This window comes from Pongo abelii, chromosome 20, assembly GCF_028885655.2.
Source record: "Pongo abelii isolate AG06213 chromosome 20, NHGRI_mPonAbe1-v2.0_pri, whole genome shotgun sequence".
Taxonomy (NCBI): Eukaryota; Metazoa; Chordata; class Mammalia; order Primates; family Hominidae; genus Pongo; species Pongo abelii.
This window is the reverse complement of record NC_072005.2, coordinates 12,394,952-12,417,544: the sequence shown is the minus strand read 5'-3', so window position 1 is coordinate 12,417,544 and position 22,593 is coordinate 12,394,952. Positions and strand designations below refer to the sequence as shown.

The window sequence follows — 22,593 nt, the reverse complement described above, 5'->3', positions numbered from 1 at the left end:
GTTGAATAGGTAGTGTTTTTTGGTGAAATCAGTTAATAAAAATTTGTCTTTTATATTCCTCTAGATGATTGCATTGATTGAAGTGTTATTTCTTTTTTCTCTTTTTTTTTCTTTTCTCTCTTTTTTTTTTTTTTTTTTGAGATGGAGTCTCGCTCTTGTCACCTAGGCTGGAGTGCAGTGGCGCTATCTGGGCTCACTGCAACCTCCACCTCCTAGGTTCAAGCGATTCTCCTGCCTCAGCCTCCCAAGTAGCTGGGATTACAGGAGCCTGCCACCATGCCTGGCTAATTTTTTTGTATTTTTAGTAGAGATGGGGTTTCACCATGTTGGCCAGGCTGGTCTCAAACTCCTGACCTCAGGTGATCCGCCCACCTTGGCCTCCCAAAGTGCTGGGATTACAGGTGTGAGCCTCACCCCTGGCCTCTCCATGTATGTCTTCTTTGGGAAAATGTCTCTTCATTTCCTTTGACTATTTTTTAATGCTGTTGTTTGTTTTTCTCTTGTAAATTTCTTTGTTTCTTATAGGTGGTGGATATTGGACCTTTGTCAGATGTATAATTTGAAGATGTTTTCTCCCATTTTGTAGGTTGTCTGTTTACTCTGTTGCTAGTTCTTTTGCCGTGCAGAAGCTCTTAAATTTAATTAGATCCCACTTGTCAATTTTTTCTTTTGTTGCAATTGCTTTTGTTGTCTTTGCCATGAAATCTTTGCCTGTTCCTGTGTACAGGATGGTATTGCCTAGGTTTTCTTCCAGGGTGTTTATAGTTTGAGGTTTTACATTTAAGTCTTTATCCATCCTGAGTTGATTTTTGTGTATGGTGTAAGGAAGGGGTCCAGCTTCAGTCTTCTGCCTATGGCTAGCCAGTTAACCCAGAACCATTTATTGAATAGGGAGTCTTTTCCCCATTGCTTGTTTTTGTCAGCTTTGTCCAAGATCAGATGGTCATAGGTGTGTGGCCTTATTTCTGGACTCTATTCTATTCTGAATTTTTTCCTCATGGTTATATGAGTGTTTATTTTTGTCTGGAAGCTTTTGTAAGAATTTAAATCAACACAGTAATGAACTAGTTAATTGCTGCAATTTGTAAAAATATGCAAAATCTGTACATAAACCCCTGACACCACCTTTGACCCACTGCACCCTGTTTTCACAACTGTCTAGGAAAAAGTAAGTATATAATATTACTCCAAAGGCAGTTAATGTGAAAGTTTGATGAAGCATCTTACAGAAAGATAGTTGATCCTTCAGAGAGAGAACAGAGTCTTGTGATAATAGATTGTGAGTGTGTGTGTGTGCATGTGTGTGTAATTTTTAAAGGCATGAATATCATTTATTCATTAGTTATAATCAGACATCATTTTTTTTTCTTCAAACTTGCCCATTTGTCTTGTCAGGAAACACTGCAATTTTCACAAGTTGATTCAAGATTTTATTTCACTGAATTACACTTGATGTTTGGCTTCTTTCTTTTTAGCCGTGGGTTCCAGCTTCCAGTTCATAATGCCTTTATATCTGGTACATTTGTTACTGGGCCAGTCCTGGAAAAATAGCTGAGAAAGCAAAACAGCTGAAATGGCTAATTATTTTCTTTTTCTTTTCTTTCTTTCTTTTTTTTTTTGAGACGGAGTCTCACTCTGTTGCCCAGGCTGGAGTGCAATGGTGCGGTCTCGGCTCACTGCATCCTCCGCCTTCCGGGTTCAAGCGATTCTCCTGCCTCAGCCTCCCGAGTAGCTGGGATTACAGGCATCCACCACCACACCCAGATAATTTTTGTATTTTTAGTAGAGACGGGGTCTCACCATGTTGGCCAGGCTGATCTTGAACTCTTGACCTCGTGATTCACCCGCCTCGGCCTTCCAAGGTGCTGGGATTACAGGCGTGAGCCACCATTCCCAGCCACTAATTATTTTCTGAAAAAGTGGATAACTTTTTTTTCCTAGTCTGTTTATCTTTAGGTATGCTAGCTTACTAGGACTCCAGATGGCCTGGGAGCTTCAGGACCCTTTGCCAATTATCAGAATAAGATAAGGCCTGCTCAAAACCATAGTAAACCAGAACCAGTGACCCTTTGTCGCCTTTAGATCAGGGATCCCCAATCCCTGGGCCATGGATCGGTACCAGATCGTGGCCTGTTAGGAGCTAGGCCACACAGCAGAAGGTGAGCAGCGGGCGAGTGAGCAAAGCTTTACCTGTATTTACAGCCACTTCCCATCACTCACATTACTACCTGAGCTCTGCCTTCTGTCAGAACAGAGGCAGCATTAGATTCTCATAGGAGCACGAACCCTATTGTGAGCTGCGCACGTGAGGGATCCAGGTTGCATGCACCTTATGAGATTCTGGAAGATCTGTCACTGTCTCCCATCACCCCCAGATGGGACCATCTAGTTGCAGGAAAACAAGCTCAGGGCTCCCACTGATTCTATATTATGGCGAGCTGTACAATTACATCATTATATATTACAATGTAATAATATTTAAGTTCAGAATAAATGTACTTGAATCACCCCAAAACCATCCCCATTCCAGTACATGGAAAAATTATCTTCTAAGAAACCTAGTCCCTGTGCCAAAAAGGTTAGGAACTGCTGGTTTAGATCATTGATACCTTATTGTAAGATGAAAATCCCCACCCATAGAAGAAAGTCATGGCAGCTTTCTCGTTGTGTTTTTTTTGTTTTGTTTTTTTGTTTTTGTTTTTAGATGGAATCTAGCTTTGTTGCCAGGCTGGAGTGCAGTAACATGATCTCAGCTCACTGCAACCTCTGCCTCCTGGGTTCAAGTGATTCTCCTGCCTCAGCCTCCCGAGTAGCTGGGATTACAGGCATGCGCCACCATGACCAGCTAATTTTTATTTTATTTTATTTTTTTAGTAGAGATGGGGTTTCACTATGTTACCCAGGATGGTCTCTATCTCCTGACCTCGTGATCCACCCGCCTCAGCCTCCCAAAGTGCTGGGATTACAGGTGTAAGCCACCGCACCTGGCCTGTTGTTTTGTTTTGAGATGGAGTTTCGCTCTTGTTGCCCAGGCTGGAGTGCTCACTGCAACCCCTGCCTCCCGGGTTCAAGTGATTCTCTTGCCTCAGCCTCCCAAGTAGCTGGGATTATAGGCGTGCGCCACCACGCCTGGCTAATTTCATATTTTTAGTAGAGATGGGGTTTCTCCATGTTGGTCAGGCTGGTTTCAAACTCCCAACCTCAGGTGATCCACCCACCTCGGCCTCCCAAAGTGCTAGGATTACAGGCGTGAGCCACTGCACCCGGCTGGCCTTTTGAACGTGTGTGGTATAAAGAGACATGTTTATGATTTGTGCCTGCACATCTGAAGTTCCTTTCTGCCCATATTACAAACGTCCCCATCCCATATCTAGCTGCTTAAAATTCCCCAGCTTCCCACAGCTCTAGGAGGAGGAAGTGTCTTCGGAGCAAGAGCTGACTCTGACCCCTTCTCCTTCTCTGGCCTGAAAATAAATCCTGCTTGCCTTTTTTTTGTTCCATTAGGTATTCTTTCTTTGTGACTCATACAAACTAGAGAAAGAACTCAGTTTTCCAGTGACACTTGTATTTCATACAAATATGGGAAATCTTTATATTTTCAAATTCTAATGCCTTGGCTTTTGATTGGAGCATTTAATTCATTAATATTTAAAGTCTTGAAGGAGAGAGCATTTCCACACTGTGCAGAGGACACAGGAGGGCAAGTTGAGCTCCCTCATCCCTAAATCCTTCAGTGCCCCTGCCCCATCACCAGGTGCTGATCCCACTTGTAACTGGCAAAAGGGTCTGGCTGCTCACCACGTGTGGAAAAAAGTCAAAATAATAACGAGTTGTGATAAGAGGGAACAAGATTTCTTTATTATCTGTCCTAGCAGGGGAAGAGCAAAAAGCAATTCCACTGTTCAATTTTTGGAGAGAACCCAGGGGTTTTTAAAGAAAGGGTTTGGAATGCAGAAGAGGCAAGCGGGGCTAGAGGTACCAGGTGGCGTGACTTGCTCTGGTTGCCCCTCTTGAATTATTGTCCCATTTGGTGAAGGGACTACTCCATCGTGGATCCTGCCAGGTTATAAATTAGTCACAGTCAATCTTGTAATCTGTTGCGGGAAGTAAGGGACCCCAAACGGAGGGACCAGCTGAAGCCACGGCAGAAGAACATAAATTGGGAAGATTTCATGGACATTTATCAGTTCCCAAAATTAATACTTTTATAATTTCTTACGCCTGTCTTTACTGCAGTCTCTGAACATAAATTGTGAAGATTTCATGGACATTTATCAGTTCCCCAAATTAATACTTTTATAATTTCTTATGCCTATCTTACTTTAATCTCTTAATCCTGTCATCTTTGTAAGCTAAGGATGTATGTCACCTCAGGACCCTGTGATGATTGCATTAACTGTACAAATTGTTTGTAAAACATGTGTATTTGAATGATATGAAATCAGTGCACCCTGAAAAAGAACAGAATAACAGCGATTTTCTGGGAACAAGGAAAGATAACCATAAGGTCTGACTGCCTGTGGGGTCGGGCAGAATAAAGCCATATTTTTCTTCTTGCAGAGAGCCTATAGACGGACGTGTGAGTAGGAGAAATATCGCTGAATTCTTTTCCCAGCAAGGAATATTAATAATTGAGACCCTGCCGGGCACGGTGGCTCACGCCTGTAATCCCAGCACTTTGGGAGGCTGAGGCAGGTGTATCACAATGTCAGGGGATTGAGACCATCCTGGCTAACATGGTGAAACCCCATCTGTACTAAAAATACAAAAAATTAGCCGGGCGTGGTGGCACGCACCTGTAGTCCCAGCGACTTGGGAGGCTGAGGCAGGAGAATAGCATGAACCCGGGAGGCAGAGGTTGCAGTGAGCCGAGATCGTGCCACTGCACTCCAGCCTGGGGGACAGAGCATGAGACTCTGTCTCAAAAAAAAAAAAAAAATAATAATAATAATTGAGACCCTGGGGAAGGAATGCATTCCTTGGGGGTAGGTCTATAGACGGCCGCTCTGGGAGTATCTGTCTTAATGCAGTTGAGATAAGGACTGAAATAAGCCCTGGTCTCCTGCAGTGCCCTCAGGCTTACTAGAATTGGGAAGTTCCAGCCTGGTAAATTCTAGTCAGACTGGTTTTCTGCTCTTGAACCCTGTTTCCTGTTAAGATGTTTATCAAGACAATGCGTGCACAGCAGGACACAGACCCTCATCAGTAATTCTAATTTTGCCTTTGCCTTGTGATCTTTTATTGCCCTTTGAGGCATGTGATCTTTGTGACTTACTCCCTGTTCATACACCGCCTCCCCTTTTAGAATCCCTAATAAAAACTTGCTGGTTTTGTGGCCCCATGGTGGGCATCATGGAACCTGCCGATATGTGATGTCACCCCCGGAGGCCCAGCTGTAAAATTCTTCTCTTTGTACTCTTTCTCTTTATTTCTCAGACAGGCTGACACTTAGGGAAAATAGAACCTACGTTGAAATATTGGGGGCTGGTTCCCCCGACAGTAGTCACTCTTCAGCTCGGTGTGGGTTCCATCTTTGAAGTAATCTTTTGTTGGAGAGAGAATTCCAGAGGTGCCTGGTACCTATCAAGATCCAACCCCTGAAGCTTCTAAGGAAATATATGACCAAATAAGAGAGCATGGTGTGTGCTTAATAAGTATTTAGGTAAATAAATGTGCATAGGCCAGGCGTGGTGGCTCACGCCTGTAATCCTAACACTTTGGGAGGCCGAGGCGGGTGGATTGCCTGAGCTCAGGAGTTTATGACCAGCCTGGGCAACATGGTGAAACCCTGTCTCTACTAAAATACAAAAAAATTAGCTGTATTCCAGCGTGCTACTCGGGAGGCTGAGGCAGGAGAATTGCTTCAACTTGGGAGGCGGAGGTTGCAGTGAGCCAAGATTGCGCCACTACAGTCTGTCCTGGGTGACAGAGTGAGACTCCGTCTCCAAAAAAATAAAAATAAATGTGCATAAGGCATGGCAGTGTAGTATGGGAAAGGAAAGGGAGTGGAGGTTCACAGCACATTCTGAGGCTATATTTTAAGATGAGAGGTAACATCTATGCAGTTTATCTCGAAGTTATTATCTTGAGATCGGGAGGGGAAAGAGGAAAAGGGAAAGAAGCAGCAGAAAAAAAGGTTTAAAACGTGGTTTGAGACTCAGCTGCTAAGCTGCTGGTTACACACTCTGGGACTCAATTTCAGGAGTCAGAATCTGCCTTCTAAGCTTGAAAATATGTTTAACCTCCTGAAAGGGGATTTCCTGCTGAACTGTGGCTGCAGTTTCTCTGAACTAATTCAGGTTTTTTCTTTTCCCTTCTTTTGATTCCTTTATAGAAGATTGCTGCCATATAATTCCAGATTTTCCATGCATTTAACAATTTTATTTCATTGTTGATGTGTTTTTATTTTCTGGTCTGAGAATGAGTAGATTGAGAGATAAGGTGGGAGAAAGGCTTGACCATGGAGCCAGCAGCCTCATCCTAAATTCCTGATCCCTGGAGGACACCAGGCCTTCCCTCCTGCTTCAGTGTGGTTTGTGTGGCCTGGGGCTCCCCTACCGCTCTGAGGCCAGGGGATGCCTCCACTGGGCAGTGAGTCTCGAATTCCCAGCACACACTTGTGGGTCCCTGTCCAGCAAGAAGAAGCAGGAAGAGCCCATTGAGTACAGGCAGGAAATTCCGCTTAAATGCAAATGTCCCCTGGGAGGGGTCAGGTCACAGCGAAGGGAGGAAGCCCACCCTATCAAGGGCTGTGTCTAGAACCGCTTCATCTGGCTCCTCTCAGCTGTGTAACATCGCTTCTTCTGTCAATCAGTTCCGGGGGGGGTGGGGGGCGGGGCGGAACTTGGAGCTCTACCCAATCAGTGTTGGGGGCGAGTTCGTGGGAACTGCCAATCAGGCGCCCTGCCGGGAGGAGGGTGGAGCTTTCTACACCCCTCTGAGCTCCCGCTCCTGGCTCTGTAGCTGAGAGAAGCCCTGGCAGGTCAGTGGGAGGCACTGTCACCCTGAGTCCTATGCTGGCAGCGGGGATCCTTGGGGAGAACCCGGGATACCGCGGAAGCTGGGAAATGGTGAGTGTGCGGAGCCCGGCGTCCTGAGGCAGGGTGAAGGGCTGGTTGGAACCGGCCAGAACCGGCTGTGGCGGGACCCAGGCGTCTCCGCGGCGAATGCGGGGTCGTGGACCCGAGTTCCCCTGGCCCAGCCGGCCCTCGGTCCCCTCGGCCGCAGGGTGGGAGGTGGGGGCTGGGCCGGCAGCCAGGACCCCGGGCGTCCTGCCCCGTTTCTGCGCGGCGACTGCGGCCCCGGCTCCGGCGCCCTCTCTGGGGCAGCTCCACGCCCACAGCCCCGCGTCTCCCCAGATTGTGCGGCTGTAACCGGCACAGGTTCGCGGCCCGAGTCACTGCACCGAGACTCCAAGGCCTGTAGCAGAAACAGTTTAACAGGGGGATAGGGGAGAAGACCCCAGTTCCGCCTCCATGAGAGGTTTGGGGATGGGGGTGTTTAGGGATCTGGACAGGGGCGGCTGAGGTGTGGGGTCGCTGGTTGGTGGGGAAATGACGGGCGAATCCTGGGACGGGAGGTGAAGAAACCGCATTCTCCTGCTGAGTGGGTTCCCTCGTGGGGTTTTCAGCCTGCTTGGCGCCAGCCTTTCCGTTGGAATTCAAGATCTGAGAAAGAACTTGGGCAACTCGAGCAGCTCTCCGAGATCTTATCCCTAGGCACAATGGGGAAGCCTGCGGTCAGCGTCTTCTGTGACCTGACTCTCAGGGAGGCGGCCCCCTAGAGGCAGTGGGGCTGAGGGAACCTGGTTAATATCTAACTGCAATCAGAATCCAGATTCTTGCGTGGGGTTTCTGCACGGGAGGAGCTGTGGTCTGCGGGGTCCCCAGTCCCTTCTTTTCTTCCCAGGGTGACTGATTCCTCTTCGAGTTTTTCAGAGATGAGGGTAACAGGGTCTCAAATCCACTACCCTATTCCCTCATTCTGACTCCTCCTAGGGGTGGTAATAACTCCCTTGGTTTCCAGAGCCTTAGGCAGGCTAACTTTCCCTCCTCAATTCACAGCAACATCATGAACTCCTCCCTCCACTGCCCCACCGGTGCTAAATTTCAGAGTCCCAGTATTTTAATTTTCATTTTGTTTTCAGAGAGCAATGGATGGCTTCTTTTTTTCTTTCTTTCTTTTCTTTTCTTTTTTTTTTTAAGATGGAGTTTTGCTCTTGTTGCCCAGGCTGGAGTGCAATGGTGCGATGTCGGCTCACCGCAACCTCCGCCTCCCGGGTTCGAGAGATTCTCCTGTCTCACCCTCCCGAGTAGCTGGAATTACAGGCACCCACCACCACACCCGGCTAATTTTTTGTATTTTTAGTAGAGACGAAGTTTCACCATGTTGGTCAGGCTTGTCTCGAACTCATGACCTCAGGTGATCTGCCCCACTCGGCCTCCCAAAGTGCTGGGATTACAGGTGTGACCACCGCGCCCGGCCGGCTTCTTAAAAGATTTGTGTTCCTGAACATTTCACATGTGAGGAAGCAGAGAATAACCTGACATTCCGCTGTAATAAACAAACAAACAAAAAAACCTTTGTGCCTCTCCTTCTTTCTTTCCCCTGGGTACGGATACCTTCTCAACATTGAGAGTCCTCTTTGGAAATTTTACGGGGTGATGTGTTCTCAGCCCACTCTCTGTCTTTTCTTGGTTCTGTTTCAGAACTGCCTGGGGTTGACCCAAGATACACACAGCTGCCCTGTCTCTGGGAGGGTCTAGTGAATATCAGCCCCTGGATCATTTCTCCCAGTGAGCAGCCTGAGGTGTTGGGGTGGGGCCTCACAGAGAACAGCTGGATGCCCTGGGTGGGATGGGAGAAATCTTCTGGTATACCATTTCTATAAAAAGGTAACCCTTGGGAAAATCACCTTTTTCCTCCCCAACCCCAGTTTCCATTCCTTGGGAACACAAGGCTGGTCAGCCAGTTGAATGATCATATTTGGGGAAGAAGACAGAAATGATTTCTTCCTTCCTGACTCTCAGACTAATGAAGAGAGAAAACAATATGTAAGCACTGGAGAACCCACTCATTCCGGTTGTGCAAGAATCTCCCATTCAGGTCAGGTGTGCGTGAGCCTGAAAAGCACAAGTGCAGTATCTCCTGGGGTGGTGGGGGGTGGTCACTGAGCACTTTACTGAGCAGATGGGGGTGAGTAATGTCCTAGGAGATGGGATGACCTGACACCTGAGTTAGACTTATTTGTGTTGCAGTCAGCACTGCCCATCCCTGAGGTTGTCACATTGAAAAGAGATACTCTTTTCAGCTTCAACGTTTTATTAACTATAAGATGCATCCTATCATTAGAGATTGATAGAGAAAGTATTTCCATAGAGGCCAGAAATAGTTAGATTTCAGAAAACAGGTCATATATGTAGCCATCTATTCCTTTTTTTTTTTTTTTTTTTTTGAGACGGAGCCTCGCACTGTTGCCTAGGCTGGAATGCAGTTGCGCGATCTCAGCTCACTGCAACCTCTGCCTTCTGGGTTCAAACGATCCTCCCACCTCAGCCTCCCGAGTAGCTGGGATTACAGGCCTGCACTACCACGCCTGGCTAATTTTTTTTTTTTTGTATTTTTAGTAGAGATGGGGTTTCACTATGTTGGCCAGGCTGGTCTTGAACTCCTGACCTCAAGTGATCTGCTGCCTCAGCCTCCAATTTTTGTAAAAACAAACCCTTCATTTACTTTTTTTTTCCCCAGAGCCTGTCAAGTAAGTTTCTCTGATTATTCAAATGGAATTTCAGGGCTTAACAGTGACAGTATGACTAAGGAAAAATGTTTGGTCGTACTTTCTTTATGGCTGCAGAAAAAGTGAACACATATTAACAGAAAATGTGGTAGTTATTTGATTGAATTATAAAGATTTACCAAAACTTTAGTTTCTTTCCTTTTTAGGGTGGAGAATTTAGGACAGTGGATAACTGTTCTATTCCTGTTATGTATACTTGACAGATTAATGCTAAATTCTGTGGCACAGGACTTTCCAACAGCTAAAGAACTCAAATATTATTAATTTACTAAATGCTTTATTATTATGAAAGTAGTAATTAAATGGTATTTGTTGTCTGAAATGGATAGATACTTGTGCTTTTCCTATTTAGCTTTATTTTTTATTTTTTTGAGATGGAGTTTCACTCTTGTTGCCCAGGCTGGAGTGCAATGGCACAATCTCAGCTTACTGCAACCTCTGCCTCCCGGTTTCAAACGATTCTCCTGCCTCAGCCTCCCGAGTAGCTGGGATTATAGGCATGCACCACCATGCCCGGCTAATTTTGTATTTTTAGTAGAGATAGGGTTTCTCCATGTTGATCAGGCTGGTCTTGAACTCTCAGCCTCAAATGATCCTCCCACCTCAGCCTCCCAAAGTGCTGATTACAGGCTTGAGCCACCGCTCCCAGCCTACCTTTATTTTTTATTTATTTATTTTTTTGAGATGGAATCTTGCTGTGTTGCCTAGACTGGAGTGCAATGGCACAATCTTGGCTTACTGCAAGCATCACCTCTCAGGTTTATGTGATTCTCATGCCTCAGCCTCCTGATTAGCTGAGATTACAGGCGCCCACCACCACCACAGGCGTGGCGGCCCACACCTGAAGTCCCAGCTACTTGGGAGGCTGAGGCAGGAGAATCACTTGAACCTGGAAAGCATAGGTTGCAGTGAGCTGAGATCGCGCCACTGCACTCCAGTCTGGGTGACAGAGTGAGACTTCATCTCTAAATAAATATATACTAACTAAACTAACTAATAAATAAATAAATGCTAACTAAACCAAGTAACTTCCCATGTAAGGCATGGGAGGGAAGTGAATGGCCTTGAGTGGGGTGGAGAGACCTGAGGCCGGTGACTCCCAGTTGAGGCCAATCTTGAGCCTGCAAAGGGAGGTTATTGAAGGCCCACTTAAATTGGTTCTTCCTGGGAGCCTCCTGATCACTCCAGCCATGGGAGAAGCCTTTTATACTTAGAGAAGCTACAGAGCATTAGAAAGCTGAGGCGGTTGGGGTGATTCCCTGTTTGAGGTTGTATTTGTTACTGTTGTGGGGCTGTTGCTAGACATCCTCAATTAAAATAAATCTGGATTTAGCTAAGAAGTGACTTCATTCTAAAGGAGTACTGCAAAACGGGAAAGCATCAAGTATAAGATCTGAGGCATCCCAGCCAGGCGCGGTGGCTCACAAGAGTGAAACTCAGTCTCAAAAAAAAAAAAAAAAAAAAAAAAAAAAAAAAAGATCTGAGGCATCTCTAAGGTTGGGCAGAAAAGTTCTTTTCTTGCTAAGGGAAGCGCAACCAAGATTAGAAGGAAGATGCGAAGGGGAGAGCAGGATGGAAGGTGAGAATCAGATTTTTTTTTTTTTGAGATGAGAGTCTCGAGAGCTCTGTTGCCCATGCTGGAGTGCGGTGGCATGATCTCAGCTCACTGCAACCTCCACTTCCCGGGTTTAAGTGATTCTCCTGCCTCAGCCTCCCGAGTAGCTGGGACTACAGGCACATGCCACTACGCCCGGCTAATTTTTTATATTTTTGTAGAGATGAGGTTTCACCATGTTAGCCAGGATGGTCTCGATCTTCTGACCTCATGGATCTGCCCGCCTCGGCCTCCCAAAGTGCTGGGATTACAGGTGTGAGCCACCACGCCAGGCTGAGAATCAGATTCTAGATCAGAGAGTGTTTTACTCTAACCTAAGTCTGTTCTTAAGATGGGTTATGAAAGAGGGGTTTTGTGCTAGCTCAGGCTGAGGATGAGTCAAAGTTCACGGTCCTGGAGCAAGGAGAGAAACTTAAGCAAAGTTTTCTTTAGATGTATTTTGTTGAGTATGATCAGTGAAGACAAAACTGCTCAGCTAATCATAAGATAAAAAATGCGAATTTGGAGGTTCTTTATCTGGCTGAGTTATAGTTTAGAAAATGGGGGAGGGGCATAATCTATGTAAGCAAAGGGTGCTTTTGTTTTGTTTTGTTTTACGGCTGCTTGTCCAGAACACAAAGAACTGGGCTTGGGGAGTTGAGGTGATTTTCTCTCATCTTACTTATTTACTAGAATTACAGGCCTTGGGTAAAATTCAACATTATCAGTAGCCTGGTTTTGCATTCACTCAGTTGGTATAATCAGAGTACGAATTAAAAAGTCTGTCACGGCTGATTTAGAGAAAGACACCTTTTGATTCTGCCTGATGGAAAAAGGGCTTATGAATCTGAGAGTTTATCTGGGTCTTTGATATAATAAAAAATGTATTTGGATTTGCTGGGTGGGTAATGTCAGCCAAGAGGGGAAGGTTTGCCAATCCCTCTCCTTCCTTTGCTGTGCCTCTCTCTTTTTGGCTATTCTTGAGATATCCTTTATTAACAAACTGATAACCTTAAGCAGAGTGACTTGCACAGTTCTGTGGGTGGGCTTGGCACATTATTGACCCTGAGGAGGGGGCCATTGGTTTTAAACACATTTGATTAAAAGGATGGTCTCTGGGGCTTGCCACTGGCATCTGCCTGGTGGCTGATGGGTTGTGACACTCAACCCTCAACTTGTGGGATCTGTACTAATGTGGGGTGGATACCAGTTTTTGTTGGAGAATTGGTGTTCAGCAAATGCCATACGTTTGTTGTCAGAAGTTGTGTGAGGTAAGACACTACAGGTCAGAAGCATAACTGACCTAGAGTTTGTATTTCGTTACTCATTATAGATTCAGTGTGTATTTATCTAGAAGCATAGTTTTGCCTCTTTTCTGTTTTCAGTTAGTTAATATTACCATTAATATGCACTCAGTATTATGCTGAGTATCTCAGATATGCTACTGGGTATCTATCTAAAGGAAAAGAAATCAGTACATCAAAAAGATACCTGCACTCATCTGCATATTGCAGCATTATTCACAAAGCAAAGATACGGAATTGACCTAAGTGGAGGATTGGATAAATAAAATGTGGTGTGTATACTCATTGGGATACTATTCAGCCATGAAAAAGAATGAAATCCTGTCCTTTGTGACAACAAGGATGGATTGGGAGGCAATTATCTTAAGCAAAACAATTCAGACACAGAAAGACAAATACCACATGTACTCACTTAAAAGTGGGTGAATAGGCTGGGCACGGTGGCTCACACCTATAATTCCATCACTTTGGGAGGCCAAGGCGGGTGGATCATGAGGTCAGGAGTTCAAGACCAGCCTGACCAAGATGGTTAAACCCCATCTCTACTAAAAATACAAAAATATTTAGCTGGGCGTGGTGGTGGGTGCCAGTAATTCCAGCTACTTGGGAGGCTGAGGCAGAGAATTGCTTAAACCCGGGAGGCAGAAGATGCAGTGAGCCGAGATTGCACCACTGCACTCCAGCCTGGGCGACAGAGCAAAACTCCATCTCAAAAAAAAAAACAAAAAAAAAGTGGGCAAATATACCTCCCACGTGTAAATAATGTGTACACATGGAAGCGGAGTGTGGAATGATGGTCAGTGGAGACTCTAGGAGGGTGGAGGATGGTGGATGATGGGCGGTTGCTTGGTGGGTACATGTGCCTTGCTGCAGTGATGGATGCACTGAAGGCTCTGACTTCATTCACCACAATGCACTATATCACTGTGGCAACATTACATCTGTACCCTGTGAATATGTACAAACAACATCAAAATTTAAAAAGGAATGCACATTTCAGGATTGTACTCTAGTCCTACTGAATTAGAAATTCTAGGGGTAGGGCCGGGCGTGGTGGCTCACACCTGTAATCCCAGCACTTTGGGAGGCCAAGGCGGGTAGATCACCTGAAGTCAGGAGTTCGAGACCAGCCTGACCAACATGGCGAAACCCCATCTTTACTAAAATTACACAAAATTAGCTGGGCATGGTGGCGGGCACCTGTAATCCCAGCTACTTGGGAGGCTGAGGCAGGAGAATTGCTTGAACCCGGGAGGTGGAGATTGCAGTGAGCTGAGATCGCGCCATTGCACTCCAGCCTGGGCGACAGAGCAAGACTCCGTCTCAAAAAAAAAAAAAAAAGAAATTCTGGGGGTAGGATCCAATAATCTGTGTTAAGTCCTCCAGATGCTTGTAATGCAAATAAAGTATGAGAACCGCTTCCCAGGAGCAGCTTGTTAAAATGTAATGCAAAAAAATAGAACTAAAATGCAAAGAAAATAAACAAATTGGAATAATGAGAAATATTTAGTTGACTCCAAAGACATGAAGAGATGAAAGGAGAGGGGAGAAAATACGATGAAAAGGTTTTTGATTTGTTTATTTGCTTCAATCTGTTTGACATATGCTGTTGTCTGAAGCTGTGGGTCACCAAGTCCTCACACATTTCACTGTTCGTGGGACTTGAGTTCTTTCAGGTTAACCTTATGATGTTGTTGAAAATATTCTTTTTTTGTCCCTAAGTGCTAACACTTCGTGAATTTTTAACTCATTGGGATACTATTCATTGGGAAAAAATTGTTGTATTGTAGATTATGGATAGTTTAAATTTATGAGGAAATCCTAATAGCAGGTGTAGATCAACTTTCAGACCATGTATATGTGTGTGTTTATGCCTTGTAAAGATTTATGTTTTATGTATCTCCATTGGTTTTTGCTGATTAGCATTGGTATTGAGCATTTTTTTCTTTGTGGTCTTTCATCTTCTGTGAAGTAATTTTCAGTCTTTTTTCATGTTTAATTTATTTGGATATTATTGCCTTATTTCTCTCTCTCTTTTTTTTTTTTTTTTTTGAGATGGAGTTTCACTCTTGTTGCCCAGGCTGGAGTGCAATGGAGCGATCTCAGCCCACTACAACCTCCGCCTCCTGGGCTCAAGCGATTCTCCCGCCTCAGCCTCCTGAGTAGCTGGGATTACAGGCACCCGCCACCATGCCCAGCTAATTTTATATTTTTAGTAGAGACAGGGTTTTGCCATGTTGCTCAGGTTGTTTTTGAACTCCCAGCCTCAGGTGATCTGCCCTCCTCAGCCTCCCAAAGTGCTAGAATTACAGGCGTGAGCCACTGCGCCTGGCCTTTCTTTTTGTTTTTAAGCATACTGTACATACTAACCAGTTTTCACTTGGAGGGATTGCTAGTATTTCTTTCTAGATGGCGGTTTATCTTTTTATTTCATTCTACAGTTTGATGGACTTTTTCTTTTTTTTTTTTGAGATAGAATCTTGCTCCGTGACCCCAGGCTAGAGCGCAGTGGCGCCATCACAGCTCACTGCAGCCCCAAACTCCTGGGCTCAAGGGATCCTCCCACCTCAGCCTCTCAAAATGCTGGAATTAAAGGTGTGAGCCACTATGCCTAATTTTAATAGAGTTGAATTTGGAAGACTCCTCATTTGGGACCAACTGTCTTTTCTTTGTTTTGTGAGGTTGAGGAGAGACAGGGTCTCATTCTGTTGCCCAGGCTAGAGTACAGTGATGTCATCCAGACTCTCTGCAGCCTCTACTTCCCTGGGTTCAGGTGATCCTCCCACCTCAGCCTCCCAGGTAGCTGGGACTACAGGCATGCACCCCCACACCTGGACTAATTTTTGTATTTTTTGTAGTGATCACATTTCACCATGTTGCCCAGGCTGGTCTTGAACTGCTGGGCTCAAGAGATCCACTTGCCTTGGCCTCTCAAAGTGCTGGGAATATAGGTGTGAGCCACTGCGCCCAGCCTTTATTTTCTTACTTAAGAAAATTCTCATCTCGTTAAATCTGAAAAAGACCTTGTTACTGTTTAAAAGACTAGTTTTGTCTTTCATACATATTTTTTTTACTCATTTAATCTTGAGGTCTGTACATATTCGTATAACTTTTTGTTCACCACAACTAACCTTCAGTTGACTGACAGCCTTATTGGTCACAAAAACAATTGATTAACACATGTATTGTCTGTCACATGTATTGCATACTATATTCTCACAGTAAAGTAAGCTAGAGAAAATAAAGTCATAAAGAAGAGAAACTATATTTACTGTGCATTAAGTTGAAATGGATCATCATAAATGTTTTAGCCGGGTGTGCTGGCACACCCCTGTAATCCCAGCTACTCAGGAGGCTGAGGCAGGAGAATTGCTTGAGTCTGGGAGACGGAGACTGCAGTGAGCTGAGATCGTGCCACTGCACTCCAGCCTGGGCAACAGAGCAAAACTCTGTCTCCCAAAAAAAAAAAAAAAAAAAAAAAAATTCTTTATCTGTTCTTGTAAAGCCGTCACTTTGTTGGTGAGGAAGTTTTGAGCATTTTTATACATGTGTGACTTCTATTAGTTTTGGGGATATCTTTTTTTGTTGACTACTAAAGGTCTGATTTAGCTATTTAGGGAATATTATCGATATTCATGAGAGGTAACATTGAGTTCTTTCTAAGAACATGTGCAATCTGTCCCCGTTATTCTCCGTTGGCATTACCTAATAAAAAGTTTAAAATTCTTGCATTGGGATGGTGAAGTATATTTTATTAGTCTTTTGTCTTGCTTTGCTATATTTGATCTAGAGGAAACCTGTTGCCAGCTTCTAAATGTTCTGTCTTAGTGTAATCACATAGAATGGGCTGAATCCCCAAGTAACATGTTGCAATAAATAATTTGAAAAGTTATTTATGGATGTCATTCATTACAGACTCACTGCCCAGAGTGTTTCCTTGTGTCTACCTTAGTGTGTTTTTTGTTGCTTATAACGGAATACCTGAAGTTAGATGATTTAAATGAAACAATATATGTATTTTGTAGTTCTGGAGGCTGGGAAGACCAAGGTCAAGGTTGGACATCTGGTGAGAACCTCCTTGCTGGTGGAGACTCTGTCGAGTCCCTGTGTGGCACAGGGCATCACGTGATGAGGGAGCTGAGTGTCTAGCTCAGGTCTCTTTCTCTTCTCATAGGGACATAAGTCCAACTCTGTCACTACTCATTTATTCTTTAAGCCATTAATCCAAGAATGGATTAATCTTGATTTTCTTGAGATCCAAATCCTCAGGACCCAATAACCTCTTCAAGCCCCACCTTTCATTACTGTCACATTGGGGATTAAGTTTCAGCATGCATTTTGGTGGGGACAAACATTCAAACCTAGCATTGGCTGATCAGCTATGTTCCCACTGCTGAGCATGTAACAAAATTCCAAGCTCCCCAAGACAAGATAAAAGAGTTAAGCAAATACTATACTTTCTCCGTAAACAGTTTATGCACACTCAGCACCTGTTATTAGTTATGTTGGTGGAGACTCTCTATAAATCCAGTGCCTAGAGTACATGAAGGATCCAATTTTGTTAACCAGTGTTTGTAAATATATACCATCTCAGGACTCCTATTCTTGCACAGTAAGTAGTAGGACTTTGTCACGACAGGAATTACAGACCCACTATAAAGTAGACATTAGGGATGATGCCAGCAATAAAATTCACTCATTTAAGTCATCAAAAAGAGACTTGTTTTCCTGTTTGACTATTATTTCTACAACAACATTCAATTCTAGCATCAGAATTGCTGTGTTGGAGAAAGTGAGTGTAGGCAGAGAAAAAGGGTGGATTTATCATGTCATTGAATCATTGCTTAGAAACAATAGTATCATGCAGAGTTTATGAAGCGGGTATAAATTTTTGGTACTATCAGTCTCAACCTTACTCCTTTGTACATATGGGATGTTTCAGGATTCAGTAGCCTTTGAGGATGTGGCCGTGAACTTCACCCGGGAAGAGTGGGCTTTGCTGGGTCCATCACAGAAGAGTCTGTACAGAGATGTGATATGGGAAACCATTAGGAACCTGGACTGTATAGGTAAAAATGACATTATGTCTTCACTTAGTCAATTAGAGACATTTTTTTCTTGGTCATCAATGCTATTGAATGATTTGAAATATGGAAAGGGGATATAGTTGACCCTTCAACAACACAGGGTTAAGGGGTGCCAGGTCCCCAACCAGTTGTCCATATTCATATAACTTTTTGTTCACTACAACTTAACCTTCAGTTGACTGGCAGTCTTATTGGTCACAAAAACAATTGATTAACACATATATCGTCTGTCACATATATTGCATACTATATTCTCACAATAATGTAACCTAGAGAAAATAAATGTTAAGAAAATCATAAAGAAGATAAACTGTATTTACTGTGCATTAAGTTGAAATGGATCATCATAAAGGTTTTCATCCTCATTGTCTTCTCATTGAGTAGGCTGAGTAAGAGGAGGAATTGGTCTTGGTGTCCCAGGGGTAGCAGAGACTGAAGAAAATTCATATGTAAGTGGACTTGTGAGCCAGGTGTGGTGGCTCATGCCTGTAATCCCAGCACTTTGGGAGGCTGAGGCAGGCAGATCACCTGAGGTCTGGAGTTCAAAACCCACCTGAAACCCCGTCTCTACTAAAAATCCAGAAATTAGCTGGGTGTGGTGGCACACACCTATAGTCCCAGCTACTTGGGAGGCTGAGGCAGGAGAATGGCTTGAACCTGGGAGGCGGAGGTTACAGTGAGCCGAGATTGCACCATTGCACTCCAGCCTGGGCAACAGAGCGAGACTCCATCTTAAAAAAAAATAAGTGGACTTGTGAGGTACAAACAAACCTATGTTGTTCAAGAGTCAACTATATTCAGTGAATGAATCATGCCTGATTCCATTGTACATAAAATCTTGTAGTGTTTTTAGAATTTTATAATAATCTACAGTGTTTTTTCTGTGTCCACCTTTTAGGAATGAAATGGGAAGACACAAACATTGAAGATCAGCACAAAAATCCCAGGAGGAGCCTAAGGTAATTTGCACTCACAAGAGAAAGACATATATCTGTGGAGCAATTCTTAGGATGCAGGAAATTATACAACTAGGCAAAGAAAATGAACGAGCCCAGTATAAACTTATTTATTCCTATAAAATTTTCTGCAGAAACATAAATATGACGTAACTATTCAGTGTTTGCAAAAATAGTTCCCTTAGAAACAATATTAAGAATTCGGCCGGGTGTGGTGGCTCACGCCTGTAATCCCAGCACTTTGGGAGGCCAAGGCGAGTGATCACAAGGTCAAGAGATCAAGACCATCCTGGCCAACATGGTGAAACCCCATTTCTACTAAAAATACAAAAATTAGCTGGGCATGGTGGCACATGCCTGTAGTCCCAGTTACTCAGGAGGGTGAGGCAGGAGAAACACTTGAACCCGGGAGGTGGAGGTTGCAGTGAGCTAAGATCACGCCACTGCACTCCAGCCTGGCAACAGAGTGAGACTCCATCTCAAAAAAAAAGAATTCCATGTGTTTATCATTGTCAAGAAAACAGCTGGGGTCGAGTTATCTTGTACGACATTCAGTCCATTCACGTTTGAGCAGTGCATGAAGCCTACATGTTGCATGATGATGTAAAAATGTAAATCCAGTACCTACTAATAAATATAAAGTCATTTATAAATAAACCTTTATTAATATACTTCTCATGTTTTACAGATGTCATATTGTAGAGAGATTCACTGAAAGTAGCCAGATTCCAGATAGTACCGTGAATGAAAAAACTCCTGGAGTAGATCCATGTAAAAGCAGTGTGCGTGGAGAAGTCATCATGGGTTGTTCATTCCTTAATTGCTATATCACATTTGATGCTGGACACAAACCAGTTGAGTGTCAGGAATATGGAGAGAAGCCACATACACATAAACAATGTGGGACAGCCTTCAATTATCACCACTCCTTTCAAAGACAGGAAAGACCTCACACTGGAAAGAAACGCTATGATTATAAGGAATGTGGGAAAACCTTCAGTTCTTCGGGAAACCTTCGAAGACACATAATAGTACAACGTGGAGGTGGACCTTATATATGTAAGTTGTGTGGGAAAGCCTTTTTTTGGCCTAGTTTATTTCGTATGCATGAAAGAACTCACACTGGAGAGAAACCGTATGAATGTAAGCAGTGTTCTAAAGCCTTCCCTATTTACAATTCCTATCTAAGACATGAAAGAACACACACTGGGGAGAAACCATATGAATGCAAGCACTGTTCTAAAGCCTTCCCTGATTACAGTTCCTATGTAAGACATGAAAGAACTGACACTGGAGAAAAACCCTATAAATGTAAACAGTGTGGAAGAGCCTTCAGTGTTTCCAGTTCTTTTCAAATACATGAAAGAACTCATACTGGAGAGAAACCCTATGAATGTAAGCAATGTGGGAAAGCATTTCATCATCTGGGAAGCTTTCAAAGACACATGATAAGGCACACTGGAAATGGACCTCATAAATGTAAGATATGTGGGAAAGGCTTTGATTGTCCTAGTTCACTGCAAAGTCATGAAAGAACTCACACTGGAGAGAAACCCTATGAATGCAAGCAGTGTGGGAAAGCGCTATCTCATCGCTCAAGCTTTCGAGGTCATATGATAATGCACACTGGAGATGGACCTCATAAATGCAAGGTATGTGGGAAAGCCTTCATTTATCCCAGTGTATTTCAAAGACATGAAAGGACTCATACTGGTGAGAAACCCTATGAATGTAAAGAATGTGGTAAAGCCTTCCGTATTTCTAGTTCTCTTCGAAGACATGAAACAACTCACACTGGAGAGAAACCCTATAAATGTAAATGTGGGAAAGCCTTTATTGATTTCTATTCCTTTCAAAATCACGAAACAACTTACACTGGAGAGAAGCCATATGAGTGTAAGGAATGTGGGAAAGCATTCAGTTGTTTCACATACCTTTCTCAACATAAAAGGACTCACACAGGAGAGAAACCTTATGAGTGTAAAACATGTAGGAAAGCCTTCAGTCATTTCAGTAACTTAAAAGTCCATGAAAGGATTCACTCTGGAGAGAAGCCGTATGAATGTAAGGAATGCAGGAAAGCATTCTCTTGGCTCACTTGCCTTCTACGACATGAAAGAATTCACACTGGAAAGAAATATTATGAATGTCAACAATGTGGTAAAGCCTTCACTCGTTCTCGTTTCCTTTGAGGACATGAAAGGATTCACACTGGAGAGAAGATGCATGAATGTAAGGAATGTGGGAAGGCACTGAGTTCTCTCAGTTCCTTGCATAGACATAAAAGGACTCACTGGAGAGATACTCTATAAATGTGGGAAAGCATTCATTAATTTTATTTCATTTCAAAAATGTGAAAGAAATCACATAGGAGACAAGCCTCATGAATGCAAACAAATGGTAAAGCCTTAAGATGTTTCTTTTGAATATGGTTATCCCCTAACCATATGCAGGAGATTGGTTCCAGACCCCCTAAGCATACCTAAATCCACAAATGCTGTGTCCCTTTTATAAAATGACATTTGCATGTCACCTATCCACATCCTCCTGCATCCCGTAAATTATGCCTAGATTACTTAATTTTTCACCAACCCAAAGCTTTTGTAAAAGTAAAAATAAAAAGTAGGTTACTAAAATACCTCATGTGTTGTAAAAGCTATGTAAATAGTCATTTTATTGTATTTTTTTTAGAGAATCATGATATGAAAATAATCCTATAATGTTGAGAACAGACCCAACCATCACAGGCCTGCCTACATAGTACATGTCACCTAGAATGTTACAGTTTCTTTTTTTCTTTTTTTTTTTTTTAAAACAGAGTTTCACTCTTATTGCCCAGGCTGGAGGGCAATGGCACGATCTCAGCTCACTGCATCCTCTGCCTCCTGGGTTCAAGCAATTCTCCTGTCTCAGCCTCCCAAGTAGCTGGGATTAAAGGTGCATGCCACCATGCCCAGCTAATTTTTTTTTTTGTTTGTATTTTTAGTAGAGACGGGGTTTCATCATATTGGTCAGGCTGGTCTTGAACTCCTGACCTCAGATGATCTGCCTGCCTCGGTCTCCCAAAGTGCTGGGATTACAGGCATGAGCCTGTAATCTACAGTTTCTTTTTTTTCAACAATCATAGATTGCTTTTATTTAATGACCTGGAATCGTGTGTTAACACTTATGAAAATCCTGGTCCTTCTTGCTTGATAACCCAAGGATGATGATGATGATGATCATGATGATGATGATTACAGTATGGTGCCTAATATGATTCACTGAGGTGACTAGATGGGTGGCACTGTAGATAAGCAGTGAGACATCAGGCTCACTTGAATCTTGACAGGATGTCAGGATGATCATCTGTGCTGGATGAACCAGGTTCTGATTGCAGATGCTGAGTTTGGAAGAGACTAAATAATACTAATGTCAGGATCTGTTCAGCATGAGGGCTGAAGATGTGTACACACTGAAGGATCTGTCTTCATATTTGCAGATACTTAGTTAGAAACGTTGTAGGAAGCTGGTTCTTTTTCTTTAAATATCCTTGCAGTGTTTGTTGGCATGTTATCCCTCGGGTGACACAGAGGTTTTGTTCCATTGAAGGATCTTACTTGAGGATGGCAATCTTTATTTTATTTTTATTTTTATTTATTTATTTATTTATTTATTATTTGAGACTGAGTTTCGTTCTTATTGCCCAGTCTGGAGTGCAGTGGCGCGATCTTGACTCACTACAACCTCCACCTCCCAGGTTCAAGCGATGCTCCTGCCTCAGCCTCCAGAGTAGCTGGGATTACAGGCACCCGCCACCATGCCTGGCTAATTTTTATTTTTAGTAGAGATGGGGTTTTACCATGTTGGTCAGGCT

At 43.5% G+C, this 22,593-nt stretch overlaps 1 protein-coding gene across 5 annotated transcripts in view; it reads left to right on the top strand.

Moving 5' to 3' along the window:
- The window catches only part of LOC103893060 (zinc finger protein 442), a 31,093-nt gene extending 9,734 nt beyond the window's left edge, over positions 1 to 21,359 (top strand). For 2 of the 5 annotated variants that reach the window (XM_054539812.2, XM_054539813.2), the window contains exons 3-5: positions 17,637 to 17,763; positions 18,680 to 18,740; positions 19,426 to 21,359. In XM_054539812.2, coding sequence (XP_054395787.2) covers positions 18,682 to 18,740; positions 19,426 to 20,929 — 1,563 coding nt within the window. In that variant the 5' untranslated portion in view covers positions 17,637 to 17,763; positions 18,680 to 18,681 and the 3' untranslated portion in view covers positions 20,930 to 21,359. Of the gene's footprint in view, positions 1 to 6,896; positions 7,071 to 9,029; positions 9,054 to 17,636; positions 17,764 to 18,679; positions 18,741 to 19,425 lie in introns of those variants that run through there. The other 3 variants (XM_063719977.1, XM_063719978.1, XM_054539814.2) reach the window with 3 other exon arrangements.
- Positions 21,360 to 22,593: the final 1,234 nt, after the last annotated feature.